Here is a 12,183-nt window from a genome sequence, read left to right as displayed (position 1 = left end):
CAGAGAGGACTGGCTGGGGAAACTTCCCTGAGAGGTGAAACTTGATGGAATAACTGGAGATGACAGTTCAAAGACTACTCTTTACCAAACTGATTAAATAGTGACTTAGTTGCCTGTGAAACATGTGCTTGTGTTCTAACCCCATGAAGGCAGCAGGAGCTGTGATTCAGTGCTTGAGATGTAGCCTACAAGGTGCTAAAATTGTGCATTTTCTTGGAAGGGCTGAGTTTTTCCTTTAGAATAGCAATCTCTGTGCGTGGCAGGGTATTGGGGAAGTCACCCCACTGTCTAGTGAATGCACAGGAAGCAGAGAGCTATGAAGGTAGTGTGAGGTCATCCTGAAACCAGGCATGGCAATGCAGAAGTTTTTTTGGCTTTAAGGGGTTAGATGGTACTGAATGGAATTTGTTTCCTGGAAACACTATTTGTTGCAGGAAAGCTGACTGTTTCCTCTGCCAAGAGAGGAGGAATAATGTGCTTACCAGTGATTGTTTTGCCTGTGGGAGAGGTGCACCTGCTTCAAGGATATGGACTGATACACAAGCATGGAGCTCTGGAACTACTACGTACTTCCAAGTAGGATGGATTCTTCTTTTCTCTGCTGAAGATCTTTGTTTTCAACAGCAGAAAATAAGGGCTCCAAACTTAAATCTTACGCAGCTCAGCCATGCCCAGAGCCCTCAGTAATGTCCCCCCTCAAAGCCCACACCCCTACAGGCAAGATCAAGTATGTAGGAGGAAGATCAGGTGGTTCCTACCTCAGATGCTGGCTTTCAGCTTGGTGTATGTTACTGCTCAAATGGTAGTTGGGGTAGCTGTGTTCCTCATGATTTCAGGCTGAAGTAGTGGCTTGCTGTTTGGGATCAGGTAGCCAAGCTGCCGTTTCCCCCCCTTGCCCTTCTTAAAGCAGGTACCTGGGCTTTCATTTCTTGCTCTGCTGGAGTTAAGCTTATGTCCCCCTTCCTGAGGTGGATGGTGTCAGTGTTAAGTTGCAGGATTGTATTTAATCTCCCTGACATCCAGACTGGAAGTTTTCCCAAGAGTAAGAAAATGCTGCTTAAAGCAGCTTATAGGCTGGAGCAGAAAATGGCAGTGAACCATGGTTGCTTTTATCCTGGATGCTTCAGACAATTCTGCTGCTGTCTGGAGATGCTTTTACTGCAGCAACTCAATGTAGGAAGTCTACCAGCTCTGACTGTGAGCACTTACAAAGCAGGTGCTTTTAAGGAAACACTGTGACAGCAGCTGACTTGCCCATGCAGTGAGGTTTAACTAGAACTCCTTTCTTACATACCCAGAGTAAGTGATGACTGGAGCCTCTGACAAGTGACTGCTTCATAAAACTCACTCTGCTTTATTAGAAAAGTTACAGTAGAAATGTAAAAAAAACCAAAGTTACTGCAAAAAAAAAAAAATCTGTGTACAAGTTCTGCAGGACTGCAGAGCATCTCCCTCCAAGGCTGCTAGGGCAGAGCAAGCCCTGCAGCAGAGGTTTCCAAACTGTAAACAAGTTTTTAGTGTTGGAGGCCAGGGTGGAAGGTATCTCCCACTTCTCAGTGTTCAAGCTGCTGACGGTGCAGGAGGAAAGGTGTCCAGTCAGCACTGTCTAGACTGGCAGCAACGTGGAGAATGTAGGCTGCTGATCTGCACCTTACATGCTTACTTCCCTTACAATGAAAAGTCACGCCTTTTTCTTCCTGGAGCCTCTGAAATGTAACAGGTTTGTAGCCAGGCTAGCTTGCGGGGCAGGAAGGCTCTTAAGCTCACGTCAGCAGTGTCTGCTCCTCCCTGCCCTGTGCCGGGTAAGTGTTAAGCCTGTGTCTAGAGTGGGTTTTTCCTCACGTCTATCATTGCTGGGTGGTAAGGCACTGGAGTCATGTTCAGGCTGGCTCTGCGCAGCTCCCGGCGGGGCTTGGGGACAGGAGCGAGGCTCCGTGGTGGGTGCACCTCATGGGGCTGCCCCGCTCTCAGCAAGTGCTCGCCATCCCTCTGCCGAAGGTCCCCGGGGCTGTCGTTGGGCAGGGAGGAACGCCTCCACGTCGATGGCAAAGGGGCGTGCACCAGGTCCCTGCTCTCATCCCTGACCCGATGGCTTTCTTCAGGGACAGCCAGAGGCACGGGCTGTTCCCCAAGGCTGGATTCCTCACAGGTCCCGAGCGCAGGGGGAGCTCTGTCCCCAGCCCCGTGAATGCTTCGCTCCATCCCTGCTGGGAAAGATTGGGGGTACAGTGAGATGAGTATCAGGATCTCTACCTTCTCATCAAAATCGGTGCCTGTAGAGCACTTGCTCAAGGCCAGCCATGACCCGCACTGCTCCTGACTCTGCTCCAAAGGAAAGGAATTTAAACTCCCTGCCTTTTAACTCTGTAGGAACAGCAAAGCCCCAGCCTGGGTTTCCTCTCACCTTTCGTCTGTCCAGGATGGAGGTTCATGTTACTCAGCCTCTGGTTCAGCTCCTGGTTTGCCCACATATAACGGCTCAGCTCCTTTTCCAGCACCTGAATCCTCGCCTCATACTGCAGCTTGCTGCTGGCCAGCCCCTCATCTATGTGCTCTACAAGGAAAAACAAGGCCACGTCAAGCTGCGAGCCCTGTGACTGACAAAAGCAGCGCCGCTGCTGCCTGTTTCAGGAGCTGGGTGGTTACCGCGGCTCTGCTGGAGCAGTAACTGCATGTTCTGCTCGTGCTCCTTCTGCTGCAGGGTGAGCTGGCGGTCCATCTCCAGGCGCTGGCGCTCCACCGCTGCCTCCAGCCAGTACACCAGCTGCTGCTGCTCCTCCAGCTGCATCTCCAGCTCCGAGAAGGCAATGTGCTGCCTGTGCTGATCCTCTCGCAGTGTCACCACCTGGCCAGGGCCCAACAGCAAGGAACATCTCAGCTCCTTCAGCACCTAGAAAGATTTCCTGCCCCACTGAGCCTGATCAAGTTAATTTTTTGGTACAGTGTACGAAGGTTAGTAGTTCTGGGATGTCACAGATGCCTTGCGGAGGGAAGAGCATGTGTGTCTGCGCTGATGTGGCAGAGCCGCCGCAGGGATCCATGCATCCTATGAGTAGTTAAGTCCCTCTCCCAGGTGTTGGGACAGGTGGGGATCATGGTGCTGTGGCTTTGTGGCCTGACTTTACAGGGCAGAAGTACAGTAAGAGGCAGACAGAAAGCTTGAAACTGAGGAAAACAAGAGTTTAGTCAGATACTACAGTTCCCACCAGCACAGAGGGCAGTTGTCTCCCACCTTGTCAAAGTACTTGCAGAGCAGAGCTCGGGTCTCGGAGGAGGAGAGGTAGCTGAGCTTGGCCATGAGGTTCATCTCACACTGGGACAGGAGGCTGGCCGAGGCCCGCAGGACTCGTTGCCTGCACGTGATGGACTCATTCTTGTACTCAATGGCTGCATCCAGAGCCTCGATTGCCTCGTCCAGCTGGAACAAGATCCGTTCTTCCTGCCAGGGCAGAGCTGCAGTTATTAAGGAGCAAAGGGTTCGCTCTGGCTTCACCCTGCCCCGACTTCCCTTGTCACCTCAATAGCGCTGGCAAGAAGTTGGGATATGCAGTTTGGAGATGTGGGGCAGCATCTGCTAATGGCCCCATGCTCAGGTCTTTACTTCTACTACCTCATGCTCTTGCAAGCAGAGCAGCCCAGCCCAAGAAGAGGTACCTCTGGGGACAGCAGGGTCCCCTGACGCAGCTTGTTGTCGAGCTCCAACCTCTGTTTGAGCAGCTGGTCCTTCTCCTGGCGCAGGTTGTTGATCTCCTGGCGGATCTGCTGCTGGTCGTGGGCACTGCCGTGACGCAGCTGCCCGTTCTTCTCAGTCAGCTCCTTCTCCAAGTGCTCCAGGCGGCTAGACACACGCACTATGTCATCTGTCAGGGCCTGCAGCAGAAGATGCTCGAGAGGATGTGCTCTAAAGGCAAGTCAGGCCCCCAGCCCCTGCCTACTCCCTCCATAGGTCAAGCGACCCCACATGCACACATAAGCTAAGGGCTATCAAGCCAACTAGTTCAGAGACAGATTTCCTACCCACTTCCCAACACCCCCTCATCCTGGCCTGGTCTTCCAGCCTCCTGCCTCTGCTGAAAATCAAGCAAGGGGTTGAGGTGTCACACTCTTGTCCTACCTGGCTGGAGCGCAGTCGTTTGCTCTCCAGGCCGTTCTTCTCCTGCAGCAGGGCTTCCTTTTTGGCCACAATAGCCTCCCGCTTCCTCAGCTCATCTTCCAGCTCATCCAGGGCCCGGCGCTGCTCGAGAACTTTATCCATCTCCATGTCCAGCCACTTCTTCTGTTCCTCAATTTTCTGACGGAAGGAGAGGCAAAGGGGTTGTGCGTGTGTGCAGACAGCAGCTGCAATACCCAGTACTGCTAGACTAAAGAGCAATGGGGTTGAGATCAGAGAGTCCTGAGTCTATCTCTACTAACCCCTACAGCCCAGACTTCACTGGTTTTATCCTTCCAGCTGCTCTGAGAGGCAGAGCTGAGCTAAATCCCCAGCTGCCAAGGAGTCCTTAGGGGCCACATCTCCCACCACCCTTCTGCTAATAGACAAGACTTTGCAGCTTCTCTGCCAATGCTAGGAATTAGGTGAGATCCTTGTCCTGGGGGTAAGACAAGATCGAAGTCCTCTGCTACTAGATACAAGTGGTATTACGGACTGTCCTCCTCAAGGGCAGGATGGGCTATGTCCCATCTCAGGCTGAAGCCCCTGCTTCCAGGCCTCCCCTTTCACCAGCAGTCTGCCACAACAGTCCCCTTTGCACAGGAAGAAGGAGGCAGGCTCGCTCTGCCCGTACTTGCTGCTGCTCCAGGCTGATCACGGAGCCGTTGCTGCCACTCCGCCGCTTCCTCTGGAAAGCCGCAATTTCCTCCGTTTTGATGCGCAGGATTTTCTGGTGCTGCTCGTGCTTCAGTTCCAGTTCCTGCATGGGAAAGAGCAGCTGTGAGCATTGAGGAGGTGGGAGTCGTTTGCCCTACAGCCAGGGGATGCGGGACAGGTTATGTTCTCTGCTAGCTCTTTGGATACTCTTAAAAATACTCTCTCCATCTCCATAAACTCTAAGACAATCACAGGCCCTATCAGAGCTACCCTGGCCTTCCCAGCAGCTTGCAGAGCCCACCCATCGTCATCCTCACAAATACTGCAGTAGCACAGCTGCTCCTGCGCATTCCTACCTTGACTTGGTGCTGCCGCTTATTCACCTCTGTCTCCAGCCGCCGTTTCTGCTCACTCTCCTCCCGCAGCCGGCGCTGCAGCTGGCCCTGCTGCCGCCGCATCAGCTGAATGTTCCTCTCCAGCTCCTGCACTCGCTTCTCGCTCTGGGCCGAGAGTGACACCAGCCTCTCCGTCGCCTGCTTCTTCTTGCACAGAACCTGCCGGAGGGCGAATGCTGCCCTTGGGCTCGGCATCTCCCCCGTGCCCTTTGCAGAGATGCCCCCAACTCTGCCCCTGCCCACCTCCCCGGGCGGGCAGAGCCCTTCCCACTCACCCGTGCCTTGCTCTGTGCAGCTGCCACGCGTGTGCGGTACTCCTGCAGCTTGCGCTTCTCCCCAGGGTCCCATGGCTCTTTGCTCTCCAGCTCCTGGAGCTGCTTCTGGCTATCGCTCAGCTCTGCCCGCACCTGCTCTGCCTCCTGCTCCAGCTCGCTGATCTTCTGGCAGTACTGCCTGTTCAGAGCCTGGGCATCCTTGCCTGCAAGACACCCCCTTCCACCGTCACCCCCAGGCCCCCTTCCCTCGCAGCCAGGATCCTGCCGAGGGATAGACCTTTCCTCTCTCCTCAACTATTTTTGACTGCAGAGACTGAACACTCCCTTGCGCTCAGCTACTGTGGGGAAGGGATTTGGGGAGAAACCAACGGGAAGTGTCTCAAGCAGCGGGAGGGATGGAGAAACAGTGCTCTGCTGCCTACAGGGGAAGGGACTGAGCACGGACAACACAGGGAGGGAAGGTGAGGATGGGAGTAGAGACCAAGCATCCCAACTAGGAGGAGATTTCATAGGGAATGGATACTTGTTCCCACCAGCAGCTCTGCACCTGTCTTAATGAGCTCCGTGATCAGCTCCTCCTTCATGCGGATGTTGATTGCCAGCTCTCGGATCTTCTGCTGTGCTTGTACCAGCCTCCACTCAGAGTCCTTCCCTGGCAGGCAGTCCCAGGGACTGAGCACTGGCTCCCGCCTCCTGCAGACCCCTGCAACACAGATTCCTGGGTAAGGAAGGTCCTGTCTTAGCAGCCGTGTGACAGAAGGACAATCCAACCTCAGATCTGTAGCCAAGAGCTGGCACAGCATCACCCAGAGTCACCCGCAGCTTCCACCAAAACACGCAGATCTTGCCAGACCCCAGCAGTTCAAGTTTCTCCCTAACAAAAGCAGCTAGACTGCCATCTGCTCCATTTTTGTCCTCTGGGCTTGTCCAGGTGGGACATGTTGCCTTCCTATCAACAGCACCCATGAAGCACCACCAGCCCTAGGAAGACTGTCCAACAACCTAGAGTTGCCACTTGCCTTTTGACAGCTCCAGCTGCTCCTCCTGAATCGAGGGGGCATTGCCTCCACTCGGCTCCTCGCTCAACTTGCAAATCTCTTTCTTGCTCCAGCTTTGGATCCCGTTTCTAGAAGGAACAGCAAATTAATCAGTTGGGTCTGGGCACTGCCAGAGTTGTTCCCAGTAAGGACCCTCATGGTCCACAGGCTTCAGAAGGAGATAGAAACAGTAGCTGTAGTCAGGAAAGATGGTAATTAGCTCCCCAGTGAGCAGGCAGCTGTCTCAGCAGAATCACTGACCCCAGAGGCAGCGTTTGCTTCTACATCCTACATGAGAGCCGAGATGTAGAGGTGGCACGAGCCAGGTCACGCAACTGCCAGGGCACTGCACAGTGCCGAGACAGCCTCAACTCACCGGCGCTGGGATAGGGACCGTTTCTGTTCCCATTCCTCCTCCTCCTCTCCAGAGGACAGCTCTGCTGACTTCTCAGTGTCCTGGCTGAGCTCCCTCCTCAGCACTGTGGCTCTGATCTCTGGATTGCTGGTCGGGCACTTTGTGTGGTTCAGGGGCCAGCCTGCCAGGTCCTCCTCCTGGAAGGAGGGGTTGCTGTCGAGCTGCTGCGGCAGAGAATCAGAAAGACAGGAAACATGCTGCGTGAGAGCTGGTGTTAGAAAAAGCAGGTCTCAGCTGGGCATCACTGCTAGACACAAAGAAAAGCAACAAAATGGAGTTGAGCATGTTTTCAGGAGAACTGGTGTATTGCTAGACCCAGCTGCCTGCCCTCCTGCCTTCTGCTGCTCAGAAGCTGGACAAATCTGGGACCTGCCCGTAACACTGAAGTAAAAGGCTCAGTTTTGAAGCTGGGCTGGTTTTGCCAGAGTTGTGAATCTCTTTGGATGTGAACATTGAGCGCAGTCCTCTGGACTACACATCTGACAGGGTTCACGTTCAACAGTGGGGGAAAAAGCAATTCACTCAGTGGAGAGCATCTGAGTGAAAAGGCAGCAGCTCCTCAACGGCACAGACTTGCACCCTCACCTTCCTGCAAAGGGCTCTTCCACTCTGCTCAGTGGGAAGGAGCCCCGAGGGAACCCCACTGAGGCCATGGGACAGGGCAGCATCCAGCGGGGCCGTGTGAGGTCTCTGGCCGGCGGTCACCAGGTGAAGGTTTTCCAGCAGTTCTGGCACACACAGGTTTGGCATTGCCATCTCCAAGCGCACGTGCAGCTCTGAGATCTTATCCTGCTGCTCCTGCAGCTTGTCGCTCTAGGAGGCAATAAGAAAAATGTGGTTTTGTACACGTGGATCCTGGACCTGCTGCAGAGGAACCTGAAAGCTGGGCTGCACTCTCCTAGGGAGAAGGGGAGGAGGAGTGGGGCAGGTCCCTAAAAAAAGAGCAGAGCCCAGAAATACCTGCAGCTTATACTGCTCCATGGCATCCTCCAGGGCAGCCAGGAAATCACGATTCTCCTCCTCCAGGTGCTCCACTTGCCTCTGTAGTTTGGCCACCTGCTTGTCTTTGATGGACTCACACCCCTTCTCTGTGTCCACCTGCCCCCCAAAATACAAGAGAGGCAGCATCAGCATCCACCTTTGTCCTTCCCTTCCCCTGCTGGACTCCACAAGGGCCCAGCAGCTCTGCAGACCCAGGTATTCCCTGCAAAATAAATCTCTCGGCCGCAGCTGAATCCAACGTCTCCCTGCCTGCTCCGAGGACCACATCATTCTGCCTCCCTACAGCCTCTTGGCCGGGTTGCTTCTTCTCTCCCTCTCCTGCCCTTTCCACCGTGCCGTGCTAAGGCTGCTGCCTTCAGGGGCTATCAGATGAACCCCACCTCGGAGCTAAACCACCCCAACCACTACCTGGGCTTTTGCCAGCTTTGAGCCTTGTGCCTCGAGGCTCTGGTCTTCTGCAGAGGTGCTCTCGATGCCGCTATCCAGCCCGGCCGAGGTCAGCTCGCTCCTCTCGCTCTCTACCGCGCACAGCCACTCCTTAACCCGCAGGATCTGCTCCACTGTCAGGTTACTGTCCTCCTGCAGCTCCATCAGCAGCCGGTACGCAGCGTCGGTGCAGGTCCGGTAATGCGCGCACTCTGCCAGCAGCCGAGCCGTGGGGTCTGGCGCGCATCGTTTGGCAGTGGCCGAGCGGTTGATGATACGGGTCTCGGAGCGGTGCCGCTGTTCCAGCGCCTTCTGCAGGTTCTTTATCTGCAGGTGAAGCTCTTCGACGTGCTCCGTCTCCTTACGGCAGTTCACCACGGCCTTGTTCTGGATGTTTTGAGCTCGGCTGGCGTAGTTCAGCGTATTGAGGCTCTCATCGAAGTCAGAGGAGGATGGGCTGACACAGGCTATCATCACGGTCTGGGCATTCCCCCCCAGAGAGTCTTTCAGGATCCTAGGGAAGAGCACGGTGATTAAAATAGCTGAAATTCAAAATAATGCAGGATCCAGGAGGTTTCCAACACTTTTCAGAGCTTAAGCCTAAGGAAAATGATATTCTCGCTCTCTGGCCAGTTTGGCACTAGTGAAGTGAGCAGAATCATTAAGCAGAGGAATAACAGTTCGCACCATGGCAAGTTTCCATCTGAATAATTCCCAGTGCTGGGAGCTCCCCGACTCCGTGATCACTGCTAGGTGCATACTGCACGAGAACCTGTTGGGGACTGCAAAGGCCACCTGCTCAAGCTAAAAACTAACTGCAGACCATCAAACAAGCCTACTGGAAGTGGTTTTTATTCACTACCAGGCAGGAAGAGGCAGGATAATCCATGCTGACATCCCATCTTGGCTTTGGCAGCATGACTTAAGCAAGGCTTGTCTTCAGCAGCACTGCGACAAGCTGGTCTGTCATTTCTATCCTGGCCTCATTGCTCCTCAAGCTTCCCTACGTGAAAACCCCCATAGAGGGTAGACCTGTTAAACCGCCATGAGGCACAGTGGGGCAACTGGCCCTCTCCCATCGAGCAGTCAGTCTGAGAGCCCCAGTGTGAGAGCAGAAGGGACAACTGGTCCCGCAAGCTCTTCTTGGCTAGCCTGGGGATTCTGCCACCCAACCTGACAGGCTGGGCATGGGAAAGGCAGGGGAAGCATCACCTCCCTCCTGCTGGGACAAGAGCCCCCGAGATGTGCGGAGCGTGGGGGTCCTGGTCCCAACTGTACCTGGTGATTTTGGAGTCCCTGTAGGGGATGTGGCTGCTCTTCCTCCGAGGGTCTCCTAAGGCACTGATGACATTGCCCAAGGCCAGGAGGCCACTGTTGATCTGGATACTCTCCTTCAGCCTCTCCCCCGTGTTTCCCGTCTTCACAATTCGCTCCGAGCCTGCCAGGTCCACGAAGTGAAACTTGGAAACCAGGACCTGGCCTGAGGCAGGGATGGAGGGGGGGTGGTGGTGGTGCAGGGGGAGGCGGCCAGCCCTGCGCCGCTGTTCCATGGTCACTGTGAAGATGGTGTGCGAGCGGCTCGACTGCCTGTTGACGTGGGTAGCTCCCGTGTGCTTGGCTGTGTTCCCCATCTCCAGCAGGCTCAGCACCTCGTCCAGCCCTTCCACTTCTGACTCCTTCACACCGCAGAGCACTGCAACGGCAAACGGAGCTGTGGCTGGGAGGGACGGGCTGCCCGAGGATGCAGATCCTCTGCACGACCTGGTGCCATCACCCTGCCCGCACAGACCGGCTTTTCAACACCGAACAGGACTACACAGCAATCTGCTGCAGGAGAGGGATGGAGGGAGAAGACCTGGCTCTGCCCTCAGGGACAGATAACCCAACACTGGCCTCAGGCATAGGGAGAAAAGGGAGCCCGTGAGCAGCCACACATACCAACGTTCCCCTTGTCATCCTCCCGGATTTGGATGTCTTTGCTGGCTGTATCCACCTGCAGCAAGTCCCGAAACTCCTCCTTGTACACCTCTAGGTAGGACACTCGGACCGTGTAGTCGATCAGGTCATTCTCATCGATGAGCCTGAAGGTCTCGGCCATGGCTCGCGGGATGATGCCCTGCTCGTCTTCATTGAGGGAAGCTGGCGAAGAGATGCACGTGGTCACAGGGAGCAGCAAATGCCCGGGGAGCCCATGCTGGCTGGGGACAGAGCTGCGGGCTGGGGACAGAGCTGCGGGCTGGGGACAGAGCTGCGGGCAGGAGCCTGCCTGCAGCACACGCGTCAGCTGGAAGGGAGCAGCCTCACAACCCTCCCGCAGCTCAGCCCTCGCAGCCCGGATTAAAAACCCCTCTGAGAGTTTTTAAGCCACAGGACCTTGGGGCAAACCCTATCCCACTGCTCCCTCGCACAGCGTGGTGCCTCCTAGCAATGCTGCTTGCTTCCAGTCCTTCCTCAAGAAGAATAAGGAGCATTAGCGTTCCAGCAGGTAGCAGACACCGTGCCTGCAGCTAGAGCGTGCTGTCCTTTGAAGCCAGCACAAGTCCACAAACTTTCCCAGCTCCGAAAAAGTTTTTTATGTGCTTGGAGCCTGCTTGTATCTGGCCACAGCACTCTGCTGCCTGGATTTTAAATGCTTTTGCTTTTGTCTTCAACATCCGTGTAAAAGGGCAATCCCCAAATCTGGTGCAATGATAGCTTGAACTGGGAAACTGAAAATAGAGGTAGATTGAAAGTATGGAAACAATTTAGTGTTTACAAATTATGCAGTTAACTAAGGCTGACCACACCATTTACAATACATCCTCTGTAAGATATCAATTATACTATTAAACCAGCACTTATAGGAGGGAAAGGTTTCTTCCTTCCTCCTCTCCTTCACATAAACAAACTAACAAACAAACCCCCTCTCCTTAGGGCTTATTTCAGGACAAAGCTGATAGATTCAAGCCAGCTGAAGGCAGGTGCCCTAGGAAGATCACCACCACCACCACTCCAGACCAGACATGGTCCTCTGGCTTGTCCTGCAGCGGTAGAGGTAGAGGAGAAAACCTACGTGCTGTGATCTCAAAGAAGGTGTTGTCCACGGGGGGGTGGCTACAGCAGCGTGGGTGGTGGGGAGGAAAGGCTGTTGGGTGGGCGGGGTGGGGCTGGGTGTTGGTGGGGCTGGGCCGGGGGGGCTGGCAGGGCCAAGGGGGAGGGCAGGGCGGAGGGACTGGTTGGGAGGGTGATGCCGGTGGGTTTGGGTGGAGAGAGCGAAGCTGACGAGATGGGTGGGACGGCAGCAGGCTGGCGGGCTGGGAGGGGTGGCTGGGACGGTGGCGTTGGTGGCTCGGGCTGGAGGGAGGCGGCGACGCGGCGCTGCCGAGGTTGGCGCGGGGAGCGGAGGAGGCTGAGGACGCCGGTGGGACAGCGAGCGATGCCGGCGGGACGCTGGCGGGCACGGCACGGCCGGCCGCGCCGCGACTCACCGACGCTGGCCTCCCCGATGGTGTAGGTCTTGCCGGAGCCGGTCTGCCCGTAGGCGAAGACGGTGGCGTTGAAGCCGCGGAAGAAGGCCCGCAGCAGCGGCTGGACGCAGGCCCGGTAGACGGCCGCCTGCCCCGCCGCCTCGGGCAGCACGGCGGAGAAGCGGAAGCGGCGGCGGCGGCCCAGCGCCACCTCGCCGGTGGCGGCGTCGCCCCGCAGGCAGGGCCGGTGCCCCCGCAGCGCCTCCCGCGGCAGCAGCGGCCGCACCCGCACCGCCACCCGCACCGCCGCCCCCTCCGCCGCCATGGCGGGGCCGCCCCGGGGAGCGGGATGGGCCCGGCGCGCCGCGATGGCGTCAGGC

The 12,183-nt window shown here is 56.0% G+C and overlaps 1 protein-coding gene across 3 annotated transcripts; it reads right to left on the bottom strand.

The window, feature by feature from the left end:
• Positions 1-1,336: 1,336 nt before the first annotated feature.
• On the bottom strand, positions 1,337-12,165 carry KIF7 (kinesin family member 7). Of its 3 annotated transcripts, none has more exons than XM_075506210.1 (18): positions 11,825-12,165; positions 10,296-10,496; positions 9,636-10,050; positions 8,340-8,871; positions 7,890-8,027; positions 7,515-7,742; positions 6,891-7,093; positions 6,497-6,603; positions 6,025-6,180; positions 5,478-5,680; positions 5,164-5,361; positions 4,785-4,910; positions 4,115-4,291; positions 3,655-3,870; positions 3,233-3,439; positions 2,647-2,845; positions 2,405-2,554; positions 1,337-2,204 (listed from the first exon to the last, which is right to left on the bottom strand). In XM_075506210.1, the coding sequence occupies exons 1-18, from the start codon at positions 12,126-12,128 to the stop codon at positions 1,822-1,824; spliced, it is 4,143 nt and encodes a 1,380-aa protein (XP_075362325.1). In that variant the 5' UTR covers positions 12,129-12,165; the 3' UTR covers positions 1,337-1,821. The 3 variants fall into 3 exon arrangements, with proteins under 3 accessions (XP_075362325.1, XP_075362326.1, XP_075362327.1); XM_075506211.1 differs by having other exon boundaries at positions 1,337-2,207; positions 6,891-7,090; XM_075506212.1 differs by having other exon boundaries at positions 1,337-2,207; positions 11,825-12,150.
• Between the last annotated feature and the right edge of the window lie 18 nt (positions 12,166-12,183).

This window comes from Mycteria americana, chromosome 6, assembly GCF_035582795.1.
Source record: "Mycteria americana isolate JAX WOST 10 ecotype Jacksonville Zoo and Gardens chromosome 6, USCA_MyAme_1.0, whole genome shotgun sequence".
Classification (NCBI taxonomy): Eukaryota; Metazoa; Chordata; class Aves; order Ciconiiformes; family Ciconiidae; genus Mycteria; species Mycteria americana.
The sequence above is the reverse complement of the archived record's forward strand: the minus strand, read 5'-3'. Positions and strand labels throughout refer to the sequence as shown.

What these genes read in the sequence shown, in the direction of transcription:
- KIF7 (XM_075506212.1), bottom strand. Translation starts at nt 12,128, where the DNA reads ATGGCGGCGGAGGGGGCGGCGGTGCGGGTGGCGGTGCGGGTGCGGCCG. An exon ending in CAAAGCTGGCAAAAGCCCAG is followed by an intron (nt 8,028 to 8,339) that starts GTAGTGGTTGGG and finishes TTTGGGGGGCAG; the next exon opens with GTGGACACAGAGAAGGGGTG. An exon ending in AACGACTGCGCTCCAGCCAG is followed by an intron (nt 3,871 to 4,114) that starts GTAGGACAAGAG and finishes CTTCTGCTGCAG; the next exon opens with GCCCTGACAGATGACATAGT.